The sequence below is a fragment of the Danio rerio genome, chromosome 25, assembly GCF_052040795.2.
Source record: "Danio rerio strain M-AB ecotype USA chromosome 25, GRCz13ab, whole genome shotgun sequence".
Classification (NCBI taxonomy): Eukaryota; Metazoa; Chordata; class Actinopteri; order Cypriniformes; family Danionidae; genus Danio; species Danio rerio.
Window position 1 is genome coordinate 21,285,001 of NC_141045.1, and position 21,128 is coordinate 21,306,128.

Consider the following 21,128-nt stretch of genomic DNA (forward strand, 5'->3'; position numbering starts at 1 on the left):
TTGTCCATAGTGTATGAGTGTGTGTGTGTGTGGATGTTTCCCAGAGATGGGTTGCGGCTGGAAGGGCATTCGCTGCGTTAAAACTTGCTGGATAAGTTGGCGGTTCATTCCTCTGTGGCGACCCCGGATTAATAAAGGGACTAAGCCGTCAAGAAAATGAATGAACATACGGATTTTTAAAAACAAATTAAATGTGTTGGTCCAAACCTTTAAAACCATCCGAATCCAATATAGCCCCATGTAAAAATTGGACTGACCACCCCTTCATTGGGGGCTGTTGTCTACATTTTTGACTGACGTGTTTGATTACAAAAGTGCCATCTACAGGTATTTCTCTACACAGCCCCAAAATGCTTATTAATTAATGATTATTATTTTTGCTAATTGTCATTTTGTACATTGTTAGTTTCAATTAGTTTTAGTTTTTTATTTATTGCGAATGGTTTTGACCAATGGCTTTAATCTTCAGTTTTTTGTTTATTGACCATAACCTTCTTCCCAACATTTAAAAAATAAAATACCTCATTATTCGACAGGAAGCTTGTGCTTGCAACTTTAAAAATCCTTTATTTATTACGTTCACTGCACAGACTGATTATTTCTCTTCATTTAAACCTCAATGTATAACTGTGAGCCAAGAATATTCATTTTGTTTTACCTGTATATGTTTTTGGGCTATCAAAGTATAGGTAGCCTTTGACTCTCATTTTATGAATCACAAAAAAAGTACTTTCAAAAAGTCACCTTCATCTGGGCTAGCTTGAGTGAGTAGATGAACTGCATTTTTCATTTTTGGGTAAACTATCCCTTTAAGGTCTGAAAGTCTTTTCAATGTCAGCTCAGCGGTATCAAAAGGAGATTCACTGCAGTGCGGTGCAATATGTCCAGGTGTATCAGTTGGAGCAAAAACATCAACTGCTTGCTCTTTAAAAATGAATTGTGTTATATGCATGTTTCTTTTTGTGTTTTTGTGGGTTGCAGCTTTTGGTAAGTGATGTATAACTTTACCCCCCTCTCTCTCTTCTCTGTTTCTGCCTCCTCCTCTATACTGTGGTGCTGACTCACTGTCACTGGCCCAGAATATGCTGTCTGCCTGCATTATACCCAGCTCACCTTCCCACCGATTACTGCCGCCTCAGCACCCGAATAAAAGCTAAGAGCAAATGATATGCTAAAATCAGATTATATCAAAATATTAAGCTCAGCGTGCAGACTTCATCTCTCTGGTGCATGCGTATGACATAAGAGTGTGATATTGCAAAAAAAAAAAAGAGCAGGAGCTTATTAATAGAGGAGATTATTGTTGTTTACAATTATTGTGCACATATATCATGATTTTGGTGGTATTGTAGATGAATTTCTCATTTTCATTGAACAGAGGACGTATAAACTGCAACACAGTGATGATATTTCATATGGAAGATGCTGGATGAGTCAATGAATGTGAAGTTACTGCCATCTAGTGGAAACGATGAGCTCCTCTCAAGGATAACAACTAGTTTGAAATATTCAACTATTTACTCACCCTCATTATGACGGTCAAACAAGAGTGCTGCAGCCTGCAGGGATGGTGTGGTTTTCGAAAAAAACAAATTAGCATTCAACACTTCCGGTTCCATCAGCTTGAACTCAGTGAATGGTGCTTTGGTTAAATGCCTGAAATAAGGGTTTAAAGCTAGTCACATTGTGTTATGTAACATAATAAAACAAAATGTATAACCCCTTTTACTTTATAAAGCCTCTCCTTGGGTCCGTTCTTCGTACGTGGATTACTCAGTTAGCTGGATTTGGATATTGACGATTTGACACGATCCAGGATCGTTTCGTTCTTCAAAGCTGATCCGAGAGTTGTTGTCATGGCAACAGATCTGCTAGGTCAAACCTGATCGGGAGCAGGTTCAAATCATATAAACAGGATTAGATCGGCTCAGTTCAAGCAAAGATAATACAGAAAGTATGTACCGAGTTCTGATATTTTCTTACAGTAAAAGTTATATACACTTGGGAAAATAGTAAATATTTTTTAACTATATATATAAAGTTATAGTCATTAATAAAATAAATAAAGTTATACATATTAATAAAACGTATGCAATCTGCACTTGAAATGAAAATACAAAGACTGCCATCTGGTGGTGCAAAGAGAAAACTTATTGATATGAACTTTTTAGATCGCTTTAGTACAAATTGTGTATAATAGAAATGCACAATATGTGACTTTTTTTAAAAAGCAATAATACATTTATGCAGTCATAAACATGTTTTGACAGTTAATATGCCAGTGATGCTTCACAAAAGTTGCAGACGCCTTTACCAATATCAAAATGCTTTTGGAAACAACCAGTTATTCTTTACACCGATTAAAAAACGGTTACTGTAATAAAGAAAATCTTTTCTAAATGAAGAACTAAATACATTGATTTGCATTGAAATACATGATGAATACTCTTGTCTTGACAAATGAAAGTGTAAAGCCTGCAGCTCACAACAAATGTGAAGTTACTGCGTGTCATATTTAACAAGCCGTTTACTGCTAATTTGATGTAATTTTGCTCACATGGATAATAGAATATTAATCAGATGATGTCATTACGCTGCTGTGCCGTCAGCCAATCGTTGCATTGCTGATCATGATTTCTAGGATCGATAGATCTGTCCTTAACAACAAACGCAGCGATCTCAGATCAGTTCATCCAGATATTCTAATCTGATTCGCGAACTTGTTTGGAGAACCAAATTAGCGAGAGATCAGTTATCAAGATTAAAAGATCCAGGATCTGCCAAATAATCTTAGATCATTTAAGCGAGGTACGAAGAACGGACCCCTGGTCTTGAAAAAGATGGTTACAATGCTAACAACTGGCTATGGGACAAAAGAGATCACACCAGATCCTAATCTACTTATTATTAGGCCTACACTCTGGTGGCGACCGTCACAATTTATAACTGAGCAATTCCAGCATTATAAATGTGACATTTGCAAGATAATCTCAAAACATAAATAAGCAGAAAGTATGTTAACATTATATTAAAGCATCTGTTTATATTTTCCAAAACAACTCACCACAGAAGTGTGGGATCAGAAAAATATCAATCTGTATTTTATATATATATATATATATATATATATATATATATATATATATATATATATATATATATATATATATATATACACACACACATATATATTTTTTTTATATAATAAAGGAAAAAAAACATGTATTATGGATGTGAACAAAAAGTTTCTGAGTTTACAGTCTTCAATATACATTGTAGAAATTATGTTAAACTACACAACCTAAAAGAAATAATGTCAATCAAAAGAATAAGAGTTGGCTCACTATAGAACAAAAACTGTTGTTTTATTTTATTTGACACTTTTGCATTTATGAGGGAAAAGCTTTGTTATGGATGTGAAACTTCCGTATGGATGTGACAGATGTGAAATTGGCACTTGTGTGACTTTAGTAAATCAAATATAATTGTTTGAAAACACTCACAGACATTGTCGAATATTTTTAAAATACATGCTTACACAAAAAAAAAAAGTAAAAATTGTTTCTCTACTTTGGCGAAACCTTCATCAGTTTAATCTAGGTTAACTCTAGGCTTACTTCTGTAAACAAAAATGTTCATATTTCTTACCAATAATGTTGTCATTAAGAGCTTTTGTTTATTGCATAAATGTTGCCACCATGGATGTTTTTGATTTCAAAACTCTACAAACATCATTCTCTTTTCTGACTAGTATAGTCATTTTCATTATTACTACCAAAAAATACTAATATATAAAATAAAACAAATAACATTTTACTCAAACCCATACTAAGAGTAGCCTAAACCTTGTAAATCAACAAGTTCACTTTCTGGGTGTCTCTACAGTAAGGTTCCATAACTTCCATTAGTTATAATGTTTATGATCAAATGAAGAGTAATTGTACATTATTTATTAATCATAGTTCAGCTTTTACTAGTTAAAATTCAAAGTTGTATTTAAACTAATAAATATATTAAATGTGAGCTTACAGTGAATAAACGGCTGTATTTTTATTAAGTAGCCAACCGTAAACAAAATTAATAAATACTCTGTATTGTTGATTATTCATGTAAGTAAACACATGAACTAATGGAACTTATTGCAAAATGTTACCTTTTAAATTCATAGCTATATTAACGTAAGATTTAAACATTGTTTTAAATAGATATGTAAAACATGTTTAATTCAATGTTTCATCCACTGTTAAAAGTACGTTATTTTATTAAATCAAAAAGGTTCGAGGATTTAGAACACATTTAGATGTTTTAGAACACAGCTGGGTAAGTTATATTTACTGCACTAAATATGTATTTGTATTAAACATGTCGCTATTGTCTAATGAAAACATTCTAGACTTACCGAGACTTTGTGTGGATATTTTGGTGTTCCACGACACTATACCTCGTGTAATTGCGTTATTCGTGGTGGTGTTAATTTAATTAATGCAGTTAATGCCTATTAATTGTGACTGAGTTGGTTTAATCCGCAATTTGGCGGCCGCATTAGCCAATTAGAGACCAGCGGGAGTGCCCACTGATCGTGACATCATCAACCATATAAAAGCCCCAACCACGCATGTTCAGAGCAGAGTACTTTCTCTAACCCTAACGCTTCTTTGCTTCCTGTACGGCTTGTATGCTGTTTTGTCTTAAGCTTTCAGCATATTACATGAAGCTTTCCGCGGTTTCGATACTTTAAAAAAGCTATAGAGTACTCTGGCGCTCGGTCTCACAGGTTTGGCTGTTTGTACGCGGACAGTTTGACTGCCGCCAAGAGTTCGGCTCTGCTGCACATTCGGCAGGTCTGTGGACTGCACAACACTGAGCAGATTAACTTGAGCATGGCGAAGGTTTGCGGACCTCAAACACTGATCCTGCAAATACGCCACCGCTCAGACATGCGCTTCTGGGTAAGATTACTCAGTGACGGGCACTTAATCGAGTGCTGTTGCATTAAATTTTGCGTTTTGGAGTCTTTTATTACTGTCTAGTCACAGCGATTATGTCGAACACGAGTTTTTTTATTATTATTATTATTATTATTATTATTATTATTATTAGAAGCTGTGTTTTGTTTCTGTAGTTTGCCCAAGTAGGTTCGTCTGATGGCGCTCTTATCTAATCATCGTTAAATTATCCTGTCACGTTAACGGGACAGTTAATCCTTAAATGAAAATAAAGCCAGAATTCAGGTAATCTGACTGGGACGCTTTCCAATTTTGACTTCATTTTTCGATTATAATGTCTAACCAATTAGATCAACATATTAGACTTTTCTGATGTTACTAAGATGTTTTCTAACCACCAAGAAAGTGTTTGTCACATTCTGCCTGAATTTGATAATCTGGGATGGATAATTTAGCTGAAAAAGTGTATATTTGCTATATTTATGCATGCCAAACACAATTTGATCAATTTTTCAAAAAGTGTGTTTGTGTGTCTGTGTGTTTAAGTATGGTAAAAAGAATCTGAGACCGTTTAAGTGTGTAAAAACACTGTACATTCTGTCTCTAGCCATTAAACGGAAGTCTCTAAATGCATATTTCTCCCAGTTAAAGACGGTCTCAGAATATAAATCATATTTTGGCCCGTCTTCACTGAGTAGTATGGTTCGGTATGCTTTTATGGCCGTTTTCATTGTCAAAAATATCAAAAAGTGAACCGTACCACACTACTTTTTTGAGGGGGGGGGGTGAGAATAGAAAATTCTTTTCAACACTTTAATACATATTTTGTTACTTGTCTTGTGGCAGTCATATGTTCTTAATAATCCCCCAATAAAATCATTTGAAATTCATACAAAATTTATTATAAATTTTATTGACCTGCATTTTGTTAGAACAGCTATATACTGGAGTTTAGGTGTCCCAGTTTACCCAAATTCACCTCACTCTCTATCAACTGATTCCAAACCTTTGACCTTTCTGTTAAATTAAAAATGTTTATGTCAGGGGTCACCAACATGGTGTTCACGGGCACCAGGTAGCCCATGAGGATTACATGAGTTGCCCACAGGCTTGTTCTAAAATTAACAATAATAACAACATATGATAATAACAACATATGATTAAAAGTAAATTGAGAAAAATTGCTATTTACGAAGTGTGTATCAAACTGGTAGCCCTTCACAATAATTGGTACCCAAAATGTAGCTCTCAGTTTCAAAAAGGTTGGTGACCCCTGGTTTACGAACTAAAACCACAACCGTCTCTTGCATAACAGGAAATATAAAAACAATGGAAGTCAACTGGTTGTGGCTGTCTAGCTTCCTTCAAAGTAAAACCTGTTTTAATAGATTAAACTCAAGGGTTTGGAACCAGCAAAAGGTAATATGAGTACTTTCTGCTTTGGGTGAACTATACTACAAAGGTTTAAAAATATATTTTTTTCTAATTAATGTTGGTGTTTAATCTTGTCTGAAGAAACTGCATTGTTACTCTGAATATAACTGATTTAAGACATCATGAATTATTTATTATCTGCTCCTACATTTAAGTGTTTGGAGTGTGTTCGGTTTTTAAAGCAAGTTCTTGCTTTTTCTTATTTCAAATTGGTAGTTCTGCTGAACAATGCTATTTAAGGGTTTCTTCAAATCTTCGAAAAGGTATCAAAGTTATTTATGTGCATTCATAACACTCAGACATTGAGCTGTGCCTCCACTGCTAAGAGGCTGCTTCAGTATTTTCCCCTTTTACATTAGAAATGCTTATTAAACATTTTTATAATTTTTTTCAAATTAGGGATTTGATATACAAGCAGACATGTTTTGTGCTGCCATTGACAAGTTTGTTTTAAGTAAACCATACAGCTGAGCTAAAAAGTATTTAACTATCACTTCTGTTGAGAAGTTTTTGTTCTTAAACAGCAAACTCTGTCACACCCCTGCTCCGATGGTACACTCCAATCTCCTCATTCAACCTCTGGCCAATCAGGACTGCCTCAAGGCCTTTATTACCTGCACCTGTGCTCACAAGCTGCGTCCCAAATCGCATACTTATGCACTATTTTATGCCATTTTGTAGTATAAATAGTGTAAGTAGTGTGTTCACATTGAAAACTCTCAAAATAATAAGTGCACTTTAATTACCCGGATGACACACTCATTCAGCCGCTAAAATGAAGTGTGTAATGATGGACACTTCACGCACTCAACGACCGCAGGTTCGCTTACGTAGCGGAAGGGGCGGAGCGATCGGACGCACATGTTGAATAACTTTATTTATTTTGGATGGTGAAAGCAAAATTCTCCTACGAGAGTGATTATAGCGCCTCCGGATGGTAAATGCGGCAATACTTACGGCAGGTATTACTTGATAATTCAGTCGTTTATTTCACTGATTTGGCAACAGTCAAACGTCATCAGGGAAACGGTTTGAATTTCCGCTTAGTAAAAAAACATTAGTGTGCCATTTGGGACAACACTACATACATATACTATCCTGTTGAGTGTGTAAGTGCATAAGTACATAGTGCATGAGTGCATAGTGTATAGTGTGCCATTTGGGACGCAGCTTACAGTTTGTTACTTTCTGGCAGCACATGGCTGAACTGCAGAGGACTGAATTTGATCTCCCTTGGTTTCCTGTGTGTGCGTATTTGACCATGTAAGTGGCTTTTGTATGATTTAAGTTGACTTAAGTGCTTATGTTTCATGTTTGCAATATATTTGTTTAGTTATGTACTTAGTTTGTTGGTAAACTGAAGCATTTGTATTTGTTATTTCCTTACTGATTACTGATACATTGTATTTCTGTTGTTTCCTTGCAGAAACACACACACACACACATACATACCTTTCATCCTAAGTACAAATCCTTGTCATTGTTAATAAACACAACTAAATGGAGTGACTAGACTGGACCTCTGTTCTTACCGACAGCACCACTGGCTTCAAGCTAGTTACCTAAACAAGTTACCTCACAACCTCCTTTTCATGGTCCCTCGAGCTGGAGCTCATTGATGATCAGTGGATATGTCTAGTCACTCCCTGCCCTCATTGTCTCAGCATGAGCGCCCACGCCGCCAGATTCAGCTCCCTGCACGTTATGATGATTTCATCCTGCAATATCATCAGCAGCCACGCTATACAGCAGAAACCCAGCAACCTCTACCTCTTATTTCAACGGATATGCCTGGCACTGGCCCTCACTATCAACCTTGGAGGAAAGAGGAATCTGAGGATGGTTCAGAGGAGCCAGACCAGCCTATGGAGGACAATCAGGAGGATGCTCCACACTCTCACTCACTCAACTTATCTGAGAGAGCACAAACCCCTGATGCTGAACAACCCTTTGCTTCCCCAACGGCTCCTGTTGCTGATGCTCAGACCACCCTGTTACAGCAGTTAATACAGGAAGTTAGAAATCAGGGTAGATTAATACAGCAGTGCATGCTTAAAACTAGTACCCTTCCACCTCCGCAACAGCTTCAATCTCCCCCAAACCATGCACCTCCTACCTCATCCAGGTTGCAGTCGTGGCAGTATACACATCCTCCTGGTCATATTGAATTGCCTGCTGCACCCCAGAATCCTCTCCCAGTGGTAATACAACAGGCCTGTCAGACTACAGGTAAACCTCCTTATCAAATACAACAGTATACTTCTCCACCACCCGTAAGCCGGGCCCTTAACCAATCTGTGCCACAGCCCTTGCAGCTCACACATCATTTCAGTCATGGTCAGTTTCCTGCTACATATCAAGGATCAGCCTTGTATAACTCTATGTACCCAGCCCCTACACTGCCAAGTCAACCACTACCTGGTGCTACATTTTACTCTCCTCAGCCAACAAGTAATGTGCAGCCTCACCATCTGACATTTGCACCCCCTATAAGTCAGCAAGTTCCTCCAGTTGCCCCACTGTCAAACTATAGTAGGGTAGAAGGTCCTACTTTCCCTGATCTCACTAGAGAAGATGAGAGTCAGTATTTGATGTAAAAGTTGGCCCTATCCAATTTGTTGGATCCAGGAGAGTCAGAGAAGTATAAATATCACATCTTATTGGATCATTTGAAGGTGGACCAGGCGAGAAGACTTGCATTGGCTCATGTTTATGCCCCAGATCCTTATACTCAAGCTATACGGGCCCTAGATGAGCGTTATGGTCAACCTAGACAACTTGCTTTGAAGGAGCTCAGAGCTATAATGGAGATGCCTGCTATTCGCATAGGAGATGGTAGAGGCTTAGACCAATTTTCACTTAGAGTTCAAGCACTAGTTGGCCTCCTTCAGTCTATGGGCTCTGAAGGTCTAGCTGAACTAACTTGTGGTTCACATGTTGAGCGGCTTCTAGAGAAGCTTCCTCATGAGCAGTTCTGCCAGTTCAAGAGAAGCATGAGTTTGAAAAGATCAGGCCCCCTTTCCTATAACCTCCTGGATTTTTCCACCTGGTTGCAACAAGAAGCCCGTTGTCAGCCCAGAAGGGAAAGAACACCTCAGCCTGTCCGCCAGAAGCCTCCCTTTCCTCATCCTCTGAGAAATACCACTGTACTGCATGGTTCTAAAACCCTCTCACATGTGACATCCTCTAAAACCCAAGTTGCGCCAATTAGAGTCAGTCAGCCTCCTCCTAACACTTCATCTGAACGCTGTCCAGTATGTGCCTTTTGTAATTCTGCTGAGCATTATGTTAGCAAATGTGATGATTTCCTCTACCTTACCAAAGACCAGAGAATTAACTGGATTAAGAAACAGCGACGTTGTTGGCGATGTGCACGAGAGCACTATGCAACCCGATGTGACCTGAAGGGACGCTGCAGCCAGTGTAATGAGAAACACTTACAGATCCTATGCACATTAACCAGAGGCAAGTGCAGAATCTTTATCTTGATCATCCTAGTGATTGCAATAAAGTCCTACTGAAGGTAGTTGAAGTGACCCTGCAAAATGGAAACAAGTCCTTAGACACTTATGCCTTATTGGATGATGGGTCTGAAAGAACAATCCTTTTGCACCCTGCTGCCCAAGCACTTCAGTTAAAAGGAAAACCTGAGAGCCTGAAGCTGAGAACTGTGAGACAAGATGTTCAGACCCTTATGGAGCTGAGGTATCCTTCACTCTAATTCCTAAAGCGCATCCAGATAAGTCCTATATCATCAGTCAAGTTTTTACTGCCAACCAGTTAGCTTTGTCTTATCATTCTCACCCTGTAAAAGCTCTCCAGCGACGCTACCCTCACCTTCGTCAGCTTCCCTTCAAACAACTTAATAAAGTCAGACCCCTTCTCCTCTTAGGAGCTGATCAAACACGCCTGATTACCCCCATGCAACCAGTGAAATTAGGATCTCCTGGCTTGGCTGGACACTGCAGGGTCCTGCCAGAGATCTTCCTAATTCCCTCTTGACTAGCTTTCACTATATCTCTCTTAAATGCCCACCTGATGACATCTACCACAATGTACAAAAGCTGTGGCAGCTGGATGCACTACCTCAGAGAAGCACTAAACTGGTGATTAGATCCAAGCAGGATCAAATGGCAATGCACCAACTTGACACCCAAACTATTCGAACACCTGTTGATGGCATACTACGATATGCAGCACCTCTTCTCCGTGTAGAACCCTGGCCCCTTTTAAAGGCCCCCAAGGAGGCAGTTATGGTCCGTCTTCGTAGCTGTGAAAGACGGCTCCTTCAAAACCCACAACAAGCAGAGACGTATACCAGAGAGATCCAAAACCTAATTGATGTTGGGTATGTCAAGAGGTTGCCCTTCTCTGAAGTGGAGAATGCCCCTGAGTCCTGGTACATACCCCACCACCTTGTGAATCACAATGGTAAAGAGCGCATTGTATTTGAATGTTACTTTTCCTACCGAAATCAGTGTCTGAATTCAGTTACTTCCTGGCCCCATCCTTGGGCCTTCCCTCCTTGGAGTTCTACTTCATTTCAGGCAGTATAAAACGGCAATAAATGGAGACATCAAATCAATGTTCCACCAGGTACGCCTATTACCTCAGGATAAACCTCTTCTGCGAAATTTTTTTTTTTTCCTCCTCTGGCGTGACCTGGACTGTAAAGCACCTCCAACTGTCTATGAATGGCAAGTTCTCCCCTTTGGCACGACCTCGAGCCCTTGCTGTGCTATTTACATCCTCCAAAAGATCATCGAAGATGCACAGGCAGCTGAGTGCATTAGCCATTCCATACACAATTGCTTTTATGTGGATAACTGCCTGCAAAGTCTACCGACCTTAGAGGAAGCCAAAGATCTCCTTCAGAACCTACGCACTATCCTCTCCTCTGGTGGCTTTGAAATCAGAAAATGGGCCAGTAATGATCCTCGAGTCATCAGTGACCTACCTCCTGAATCCAGGTCAGAACAAACGGAGCTCTGGTTATCACACCATCCATCTCTTGATCCCTCAGAATCCACATTAGGCCTTCTCTGGAACTGCCACAAAGACATCCTTAGATACAGGCACAGAGCCATTGAACCTACTACCCCAACCATGCTTCACCTTTACAGAGTTCTTGCTAGCCAATATGATCCTCTTGGCTATATCCTTCCTTATACTACAAGAGCCAAAATTATTGTACAGCAATTATGGGGAAAGACACGAGATTGGGATGATCCAAATATTCCTCATAATCTCCTGGAAGCTTGGCTTTCATGGGAAGGTGAATTACCTGCCCTTTCCACCATCACTTTACCTCGCTGCTTCACACGGTCTGTAGACCCCACCTCAGCCATCCACGATCTTCACATCTTCTGTGATGCATCAGAGCAGTCCTACGGTGCAGTTGCTTACATGCGTACAGAAGATGATCAGCAGGTAAATGTGTCTTTCCTCGTGGCAAGGTCCCGCATTGCCCCCAAAAAACGGCTATCCATTCCAAGACTTGAATTATGTGCTGCTCTCATAGGAGCTCAGCTAGCTAATCTCCTACAAACAGAACTCGCCCTTCATATCAGGAAGACTACTTTGTGGACTGACTCTATGACCGTTCTCTGTTGGCTGCTCTCTGATTCTTGCCGCTACAAGATCTTTGTTGGAACCAGGGTAGCTAAGATTCAGGAACTCACTAAGGGCCAGGAGTGGCATTATGTGAATTCACAAAGTAACCCAGCGGATGACCTAACTAAAGGAAAGCTGCTAACTGATCTTGTCAGGCCCTGCCGGTGGAATCAAGGACCTGCCTTTCTGTCTCAACCCTTTGAACTATGGCTACATTAACCCCAATGTAGATCAGCCTGATGACCTTGTAGAGCTGCGCAAGTCCAGTTTCTATGGTGCAGTATCTCTCAGTCCATACCCCTCTATCCCTGACCCCAATCAATTTGCCACTTTTCAAGACCTCCTTGACTACACAGCTACCTCCCTTCAGGGGGCAGCAAATCCTCCATCAGCAGAAAACTACCATGATGCAGAGACTGCCATCCTAAGACGAGCCCAGATAGAATCATTTAAGGATGATTTGGCCTGCCTTCAAAACCCAAAAACCCCTTCTATCTTCAAGCCGTTTACTCTCCCTTGCCCCTGAATTAGATCCTACATTAGGACTCATTCAACTAGGCGGAAGGCTACATCAGAGTAGTGATCTACTTCCTGATGCCATTCACCCAATTGTCCTGGATCCTGCACATCCTATAACAAAACTCATAATTAAGGATTATGATGATCACTTACACCATCCTGGAGCAGAAAGACTTTTTGCTGAGTTAAGGAGAAGGTTCTGGATCTTAAGGGGTCGTGAGATGGTCCGTAAACACCAACATAAGTGCCCTAAATGCCAGCAGTTCCGTGCTCATCCTACTATTCCCAGAATGGCTGATCTTCCTCCAGCCCGTCTATGCCTTTGCAAACCTCCATTTTACTCTACTGGGGTAGATTGCTTTGGGCCCTACACAGTAAAAATTGGCAGACGAGCTGAGAAAAGATGGGGAATCATTTTCAAATGTCTGACTACTAGATATATACACCTTGATCTTCTCTGTCACATGAACACCGACTCCTTCCTGATGGCACTCAGGCGTTTTGTTGCTCGTAGAGGGAAACCAGCTGAGCTGCTTTCAGACAGAGGTAATAAAAAGTTATTAGAAGCCTATCATTCCGTAACCAATGACCTTCAGGCAACCCTGGCCAAACAGAGAAGTACTTTCAAATTTAATCCTCCACATGCACCCCACTTTGGTGGAACTTGGGAACGTGAAATACGCTCCATCAAAATTGCCCTGGAAAGCACCCTAGGAGCTCAAACGGTCAGTGAAGAGGTACTACGCACAGTCATGATTGAAATCGAAGGCATTCTAAACTCCAAGCCCTTAGGATATGTGTCATCTGATGTTGCTGATCTTGACCCTGTGACCCCTAATTTGCTTCTCATGGGGCGACACGATGCTTCCCTTCCTCTCGTAACATACCCAGACTCTGAACTGTGCAGTCGCCGTCAATGGTGTCATAGTCAAATCCTTTCTGATCATTTTTGGGCTCATTTCCTCAAATTACCTCGCTTCAGTCCAGACAGAAGTGGCGCACTGACAAGCCTAACTTACAACCTAACACTGTTGTTCTTATTCTTGATCCCCAGCTTCCCCGATCTCAGTGGCCAGTAGGAAAGGTAATTAACCTCCATCCCAGCAAGGATGGCCGTTATAGGATTGCTGATGTTCAGGTTAAGGATCGGATCTACACAAGGCCCATCGCCCGCCTTGTTCCTCTCCCAGCCTTGCCTGATTCCCCTTAAACTGTCAAATTTGCATTACAAATTTGGGGGCGGCTGTTGAAAAATTTTTGTTCTTAAACAGCAAACTCAGTGTCACACCCCTGCTCCGATGGTACACTCCAATCTCCTCATTCAACCTCTGGCCAATCAGGACTGCCTCAAGGCCTTTATTACCTGCACCTGTGCTCACAGTTTGTTACTTTCTGGCAGCACATGGCTGAACTGCAGAGGACTGAATTTGATCTCCCTTGTTTTCCTGTGTGTGCGCGTATTTGACCATGTAAGTGGCTTTTGTATGATTTAAGTTGACTTAAGTGCTCATGTTTCATGTTTGCAATATATTTGTTTAGTTATGTACTTAGTTTGTTGGTAAACTGAAGCATTTGTATTTGTTATTTCCTTACTGATTACTGATACATTGTATTTCTGTTGTTTCCTTGCAGAAACACACACACACACACACACATACACATACATACCTTTCATCCTATGTACAAATCCTTGTCATTGTTAATAAACACAACTAAATGGAGTGACTAGACTGGACCTCTGTTCTTACCGACAGCACCACTGGCTTCAAGCTAGCTACCTAAACAAGTTACCTCACAACCTCCTTTTCAACTTCATAAAATAGAACCTAGTTGTTCATGTAAAACTGGGTTGTCAAGCTCAGTTTTTGGAGGGCCACAACTCTGCAGAGTTTAGTTTCAGTGCTGCTTCAGCATACATACAGTACCTGTAGGTTTAAAGAAGCCGAAAGGAATCAATTAATTTGACCAGGTGTTTTTAATTGGGGTTAAAAGCTAAACACCTGTGATGTGACTTTTTTTCAAAACGTCCACAGAAAAGGAAAATACAGAGGGAAAATGGGTTTATTCCATGTTCCGTGTTATTTTTTTAATTATTTAAAATAAAATCATGTGCTAGTTGAAAGTTGATTTCTGGTAAAAAAAAAAAAAAAAAAAAAAAAAATTTTATGAAATTTTAAGATGGGGAAATATGCATTTTGATTGGTTTTTAACATGCTATCAGATTTGATTTATCTGAATTTGATTATGTATTATGTATGTTCACATTTTATCAGTAAATCATTAGTAAATTATTTTTGTTTAATTCTTGGGTGAAGCATCATTTTAAAGTCTTGTATAATGTACATATTAAACTTTTTTTTTTTTTCATTTATTCAACTATAAACTTCAAGTAGCTAATTGTTCACAAATTATATGCATTTTTGCAAAAATAGTGAGGGCTAGCGAAGCACACAAGTCTACTTGAACTCTGAGCATTTATGTACACAAATAGACCCTTGGGCATTTTCTAAAAACATTGGAAGCATCAAAAGTATAGTATTAAAATTGAAACATCCTAATTGTAGAAACGTCTTAATGTTAATATACATCCTATATGTATGTACACTAGGCATGGGATGGTAACCTTTTTCAAGGTATACCGGGGTTTGGAAAAGTTAAGGTTTAAAAACCGCTAATTTTTTTTGTAATACTGTCCTAAGGTATGTGTACCTTTTTTTATTTACTTTAGTTTTTTGAGACAGCAGTATTCATTCATTTTCTTTTCAGCTTAGTCCCTTTATTATTCCGGGGTCGCCACAGCGGAATGAAAGCACAAACTCATCCAGCATATTGCACAGCGGATGCCTTTCCAGCTGCAACACATCTCTGGGAAACATCCATACACACTCATTCACTATGGACAATTTAGCCTACCCAATTGGCCTGTAACGCATTTCTTTGGACTGTGGGGGAAACTGGAGCACACAGAGGAAACACCCCCGAACGCAGGGAGAACATGCAAACTCCGCACAGAAACGCCAACTGACCCAGCCGAGGCTTGAACCAGCGACCTTTTTGCTGTGAGGTGAGAGCACTGCCTACTGCACCACTGCGTCGCCCCAAGACAACAGTATCTCCAGCAGAAAAGATCTCCAAAGATGCCGTTTTAAAATGTAAAGAAATCTGTGTTTTAGAAACAAATGCAGACAGCAGAAGTCAATAAATAATTTCAAATATTTAGCCTGACATGTTTACAAAGCATTTAAACAATAAATATATTGTGTTTAAAGGAGGGGAAAGTTTTAGTTTTTTTGTACACAGACATTTAAAAAGAACATATTATAGAGCAGTAAGCACAATACCATGAAACCCGTGATATTTTTATCTAAGGTTATCATACCGTCAGAATCTTATCAACACACACAATCAAATTTACGCCCATATGGTAGGCGAAGATTTGTCACAAAAATTAAATGGCTTTGCTTGGTTAAGTCTTCAATAAAAATGAATTCTTGGATGCTGTATAGATGTATAACAATAAACAGTTTCAGGCCCTATTTCTGTTGTTGATTTTGGTATTAAATAAACACAGGAATGGTATGAAACTCAGTAAAGGTTGGTACTTGATACATGAACACACAAAATCCAGAAGAAAGTCATGCTTATGTCTTCCAAATTATAAATAACCCAACTGGAAAAAGAAATATGCTATAGATAAGTTTTTTGTAAGCTAAATTTAATGTCTAGCTTGCCTTTATGTATATTTAGTTTTTAATAATGTTAAAAAACTCCTGTAAAAAGAAACCAAACAGACATCTTTGCTACAAGGCATTCAATAATATTTTAAGTCTATATTCAAAATAGTAACAAGGCAGAAAATACATTAAATTGCATGAATGTACTAACATCACAGACAGAAATATAACTAAACTGGTAATTAAATCTGACTATTTGTAAGTTATTTTTATTTTTGCATTTATATTTGCAGTGATATCCCAGTGATGTGTTAGATGGAAGGGCATTGCTGTGTAAAACACATGCTGGATAAGTTGGCGGTTCATTCCACTGCGGTGAACACTGATTAATAAATTGACTAAACTGAAAAAATGAATGAATTTGCAGTGATTTATTTAAACCAGTGGAATCTGTTTCAAATAATCTCCTAGATATAAATTAGTACCTAAAAATAAAAATTAACAATACTGAACATTTAATTGTATTTTTTATTCTTAGTTTACATTTATTTTTGCAGTGGATTATTTAAATCAATGCAATCTGTTTCAAATAATTCCATAAAAATAATTCTGTCATAAAATCTGATTAAACATGCAGAACTAATCTGTGGTAAATAAAACTGCGTGTTCAAATGTAAGTTATTTTTATTTCTGCATGTATATTCGCAGTGATTTATTTAGACCAATGCAATCGCTTTCAAATAATCCTCCCTCCACCATTTTTAAATGATTTTCAGTTCCTGTGTGATTGTCATGTGTCTCTGCCTGCAGCAGCTCGAGCGGAACCCGCTCCTCATCACAGTCTACGTGTAGACCCGAGGAAATATCTCGCACAGGACGGGCTTTTGTCAAAACATCGCTTTCGTATAAAAGGGCATGTTTACCCCATTTGACTTTTTTAACGCGACGAGAGATGCTGAAGCGGGATTGATTGTTAGCCTCGCTCAAGGGAGCTGTCCAGCATGAGGTGCTGATCGGCGGCCTGGCAGAACGATGGCGACGGGGAAGTGGCTTCTCTACACGGGGCTCTGTCTGTCTCTCGTCGCCTTGTGTTTCCTGACAGTCGCAATCTCTTCCGACCACTGGTACGAAACGGACGCGAGGAGATACAAGGAGCGCTGCCGAACTTTCTCGAACCGCAGGAGCGACCCGGGCTTCATTTACATCCCCACCCACAGCCTTCCTCTGCGAGCCAGCCGAGCGAGTCTGGACCGATGGGAAGACCGACTGCTGCTCACTAGAAACCGGCGGCAGCTGTTCGCCATGAGCGCGGCGGATGAGTGCAGCAGACGCTACAATTCAACCAACATGGGGCTCTGGAGCAAATGCTACAGGGTGGGATTTGACCCAGACGTCGAAGACCTCATCAAGAATGGTAAAAAAAATACTCTTGAGGCTTATTGATGCAAAGCAAATACTGAAATAACAAAAACCCACGAATGCTATTTCATAAGCTTGACTGCTTGTATATCAAGGCCTATAGGGATGCATCGGAGCAATATGCATTTTCAGTCGTAGTCATTTGCATATCCGTATAAACAGGCATGTTTATTTTCTAAATATTGGATTGTAGGAGCAAGGGACTTCCAAATATCTTGGTTTTACACAATCATTTGGTTCCACTTCATTAAAATAGTTCTTAGTTAGACCAGTGGTTCTCATACTTGGTCCTACAGTAGCCTACCTGAGCATAGCATATTGGATGTTTACCTTATTACAAACGTTAATATATTTCATCAGCTCTGCAGAAGCTCTGAGACTTGAACATGGTGTGCTAGGGTACTCCGGGCTTGGATTGAGACGCTAATTTAGATTATGAGCAATACTCACTCCACCATCTGTGTAGTTTGCTCATCTAAATGTGATATCCGTATGCACAAACCTTGACTATCGGGGCCCACCTTACATCATGTTGATCATCTTCTTTTGATAATCACACTAAGTCTGGATGCAAATGCTAATGATTTTCTTATTTTTTGCAGGAACTATCGAGCGTTGCTCCTTTATAAAGTACTATTACTCCTCCTCTGCAGTGGCGCGAAAGGATCTCTCCTATAACATCACTAAGGCTATCCAGCAAGATGATTGGCATGCTCTGCGTAAGTGGGAGATGCTCCTTCCAGTCTTCATAAGTGCTGTCATGGGCCCTCTTGAAAAGGGCTCCTCACTAAGGTCCTCTGAAATGTAGTGCAGTGTTGCTGGAGGCACTTGAACAGTACGCATTTTTCAAACACACATGAATAAACTCTTGAGAGTACTAGACAAGACTCTAAAACCTGAAATGAATGGGTCAGATAAGGGAGTTATCCACAATGTGCTCTGTTTTGGTGTTCCACCAGAAACAGGCTTGGGAAATACTGATGTGGAGTACTAGGTCCTAAGTTGCAGTCACGTTCAAGTAATTTCAGCAAAATCCACTGATAACCCAACACTATCTCATCACCAATTCATAACTTTTTGATTTAGTGGCTCATTCGTAAGAGTTTGGACCATCTCATTTAAACATTTTAGTACATTTTGCTCATACTTCAATGACAGTTGGGTTTAGGGGTGATCTTTGATGGCATGCCTCTATACGACTTATACAAATTAACCAGTAAACTGACAAAACCTAAAATAATTGGGATAATTGGGCTGGGAAATCCTATTTTCAAAAAAGTAGAACGTCCTCACAACTTTTTGTTTCATCAATCTTAAATGTGTAAATAGCGAACAAAGGGTTTTGCTCAATTTTACTATGGTACCATAATTGTGACCACACACCTGGTATCTATGTTTTTCTCGACTGTCACTATCCTGTATATATATTGCCTGTCAAAAAGTGTGTTTGACAGAACGATAACCAAAACATACTTGGAGCCAATCAACAATAAGGGGCAAATCTAGTTGCAATCGCAGAGATATCAAAAAGGGGATAAGGTCCTGTTGGGGTATGGGCATGTTTGCTTTGGTGCTTTTAAATATCAACATTGTTTAGCAAAAAGTGTTTAGTGCACCTTTAAACAGCTAAACCAGGTAATTGGGGTCTTTAGACTTATTATAAACTTTTTTGCAAGGTTATTAAACATTACCTGGCAAAAGTCTTGACTTCTAGTTGATCATTTGGTATTAAATGTGGCTTATATGATTGCAAAGGCCTCTAGAATATGTTTATTTACCAAAATAAAAAAGATCATGTCTTGATTTTGAATAATATAATTAAAACTGTTAGGTCTCATTTTTTTTAAACAAAAGTTTTGTCACTTAACAGAAATAATGTACAGTATAGAATATAAAGTCATGGTGCAGTGGAGAAACATTTAATATTGTGTATGGCTCCCATGAGCTTGGAGGACTGCATCTCTGCAATGACTCAAATAGTTTATTGCAGGACTCCCCGTGTTCATCAAGATTCTTTCAATAATGTTTAAATCTGGTGACTGGGCTGGCCAATCCTAGAGCACCTTGACCGTCTTTGCTTTCAGGAACTTTGAAGTATGAGGAGCGCTATCCTGCTGACGAATTTGCTCTCCTGTGGTTTGTAATGTATTGGGCAGCACAAATGTCTTGATTCCTCAGGCTGTTGACATCTACCCTGCAGATTTCTCGCATGCCCCCAGACTGAATGTAAGCATTGATTGATTTCTGTGAGAATCTTGGGTCCAGCAGGTTCTAAAAGGTTTTCTTCAGTATTTGTGATGATTGGGATGCAGTTCAACAGATGATTCATCTGAAAAATCTACCTTCAGCCACTTTTCCGAAAGATCAACTAGAAGTCTAGTTATTATTTGTTGCTTACAACTGGGGTCGACAACAAGACTTTTGTCAGGTAGTGTAGCTGGTTGGATATAATTGTTGGCACATGCTATCACCCCAGGTGCAGGAATGGACAACTCAACCTTAAGAGTTACTGGGTTACATAAGAAATTGTCTCTAGCATATAGAGGCCCTGTAGAGTTTAAAGCAGCATTACCTAATAATGTGCCTGGAGTTGCAACATTCTTTCAGAGTTGAGTTGGTAGAAACTAATCACGGTCCTTAGGATCACAAGAAACCTTCGGGCAGGTGTGCTGGAGCAGGTAGAAGCTCATCTTGGCAATAAGGTACTCCTTCAGAACCGTTAGTAATTTGATGTTTCCTTCCCCAGATTTGCGTCGGATGACAGCTGGCTTCATGGGCATGGCTCTATCCATTATTCTCTTTGGCTGGACCATTGGCCTTTTAGGATGTTGTTGGGAGCAAGGCCTCATGCATTACGTTGCCGGTCTACTCTTTCTAATGGGAGGTATGTGTATTATTTGAAATGGCTGCTTAACCGTTCCCCATATATTTGCTCTCTTAAGTTTTTAGAGCCTTTGAATATCTACTAACTAGTATCATGTCCCACTACAGGTACCTTCTGCATCATCTCTCTTTGCACCTGTGTGGCCGGAATCAACTTCGAATTGTCTCGCTACCCACGTTATCTCTTCAGCCTCCCAGATGATATAAGCCATGGTTACGGCTGGTCCATGTTTAGTGCCTGGGGAGGGCTGGGACTAACCCTCATTGCTGGGTTCTTCTGTACTCTGGCACCTTCGATTCAGCCTCCACCACCAACCCGTACCTCCTGTCCCAAGTCTCGTATGGAGAACGGAACAGTGTGTTAAAGAGTCACGTTAGGAGACTGACATGAACTTGTGTATAAACTTTGTCATGGGTTTTAAAAGCATGGAGCTGTTGAAAGACTCAAAGGTCACAATCCATGGCGGTTGGGACTCTCGTTTGATGTGCCGAATGATGGATCTCTGTTATAAAAGCACATTTGTACAGTTGTATAAAAGCTTTCATCCTGACATGAGTAGGGCATGTCCTTGGTGAAGCGGTTGTTGGTGTTCGTCTTTGTTCAATAGGCCGTGTTTGAAATTCAAGACAAATTCACAGT

General features: G+C 39.6%; 2 protein-coding genes and 1 long non-coding RNA gene across 5 annotated transcripts in view; 2 read left to right on the top strand and 1 right to left on the bottom strand.

Moving 5' to 3' along the window:
• LOC137489351 (uncharacterized) overlaps positions 1-4,454 on the bottom strand; it is a 22,993-nt gene extending 18,539 nt beyond the window's left edge. Inside the window, exons 1-2 of the long non-coding RNA XR_015526457.1 lie at positions 4,400-4,454; positions 1,526-1,656 (exon numbers count right to left, since the gene is read on the bottom strand). This is a non-coding gene — a long non-coding RNA (uncharacterized LOC137489351). The remainder of the gene's footprint in view (positions 1-1,525; positions 1,657-4,399) is intronic.
• Positions 4,455-4,626: 172 nt separating this feature from the next.
• Positions 4,627-14,233, top strand: LOC137489350 (uncharacterized). Of its 3 annotated transcripts, XR_015526455.1 has the most exons (4): positions 4,627-5,231; positions 7,576-7,643; positions 7,807-13,981; positions 14,145-14,233. XR_015526455.1 is itself a non-coding variant. In XM_087312192.1 (3 exons), exon 3 carries the CDS (start codon positions 10,965-10,967, stop codon positions 12,210-12,212), a length of 1,248 nt encoding a protein of 415 aa, XP_087168318.1. In that variant the 5' UTR covers positions 4,627-5,231; positions 7,576-7,643; positions 7,807-10,964; the 3' UTR covers positions 12,213-14,233. The 3 variants fall into 3 exon arrangements, 2 of the variants coding, with proteins under 2 accessions (XP_087168318.1, XP_087168319.1); XM_087312192.1 differs by having other exon boundaries at positions 7,807-14,233; XM_087312193.1 differs by having other exon boundaries at positions 4,627-4,949; positions 7,807-14,233.
• Positions 14,234-17,176: 2,943 nt separating this feature from the next.
• On the top strand, positions 17,177-21,082 carry tmem178ba (transmembrane protein 178Ba). Its single transcript, NM_001128746.1, is given in 4 exon segments — positions 17,177-17,600; positions 18,208-18,324; positions 20,352-20,489; positions 20,597-21,082. Coding segments are annotated over 4 exon segments (894 nt in total). The 5' UTR covers positions 17,177-17,218; the 3' UTR covers positions 20,854-21,082.
• Positions 21,083-21,128: the final 46 nt, after the last annotated feature.

Excerpts from the sequence above, each read along its gene's own strand:
- LOC137489350 (XM_087312192.1), top strand. The coding sequence starts at position 10,965 with ATGTTCCACCAGGTACGCCTATTACCTCAGGATAAACCTCTTCTGCGA.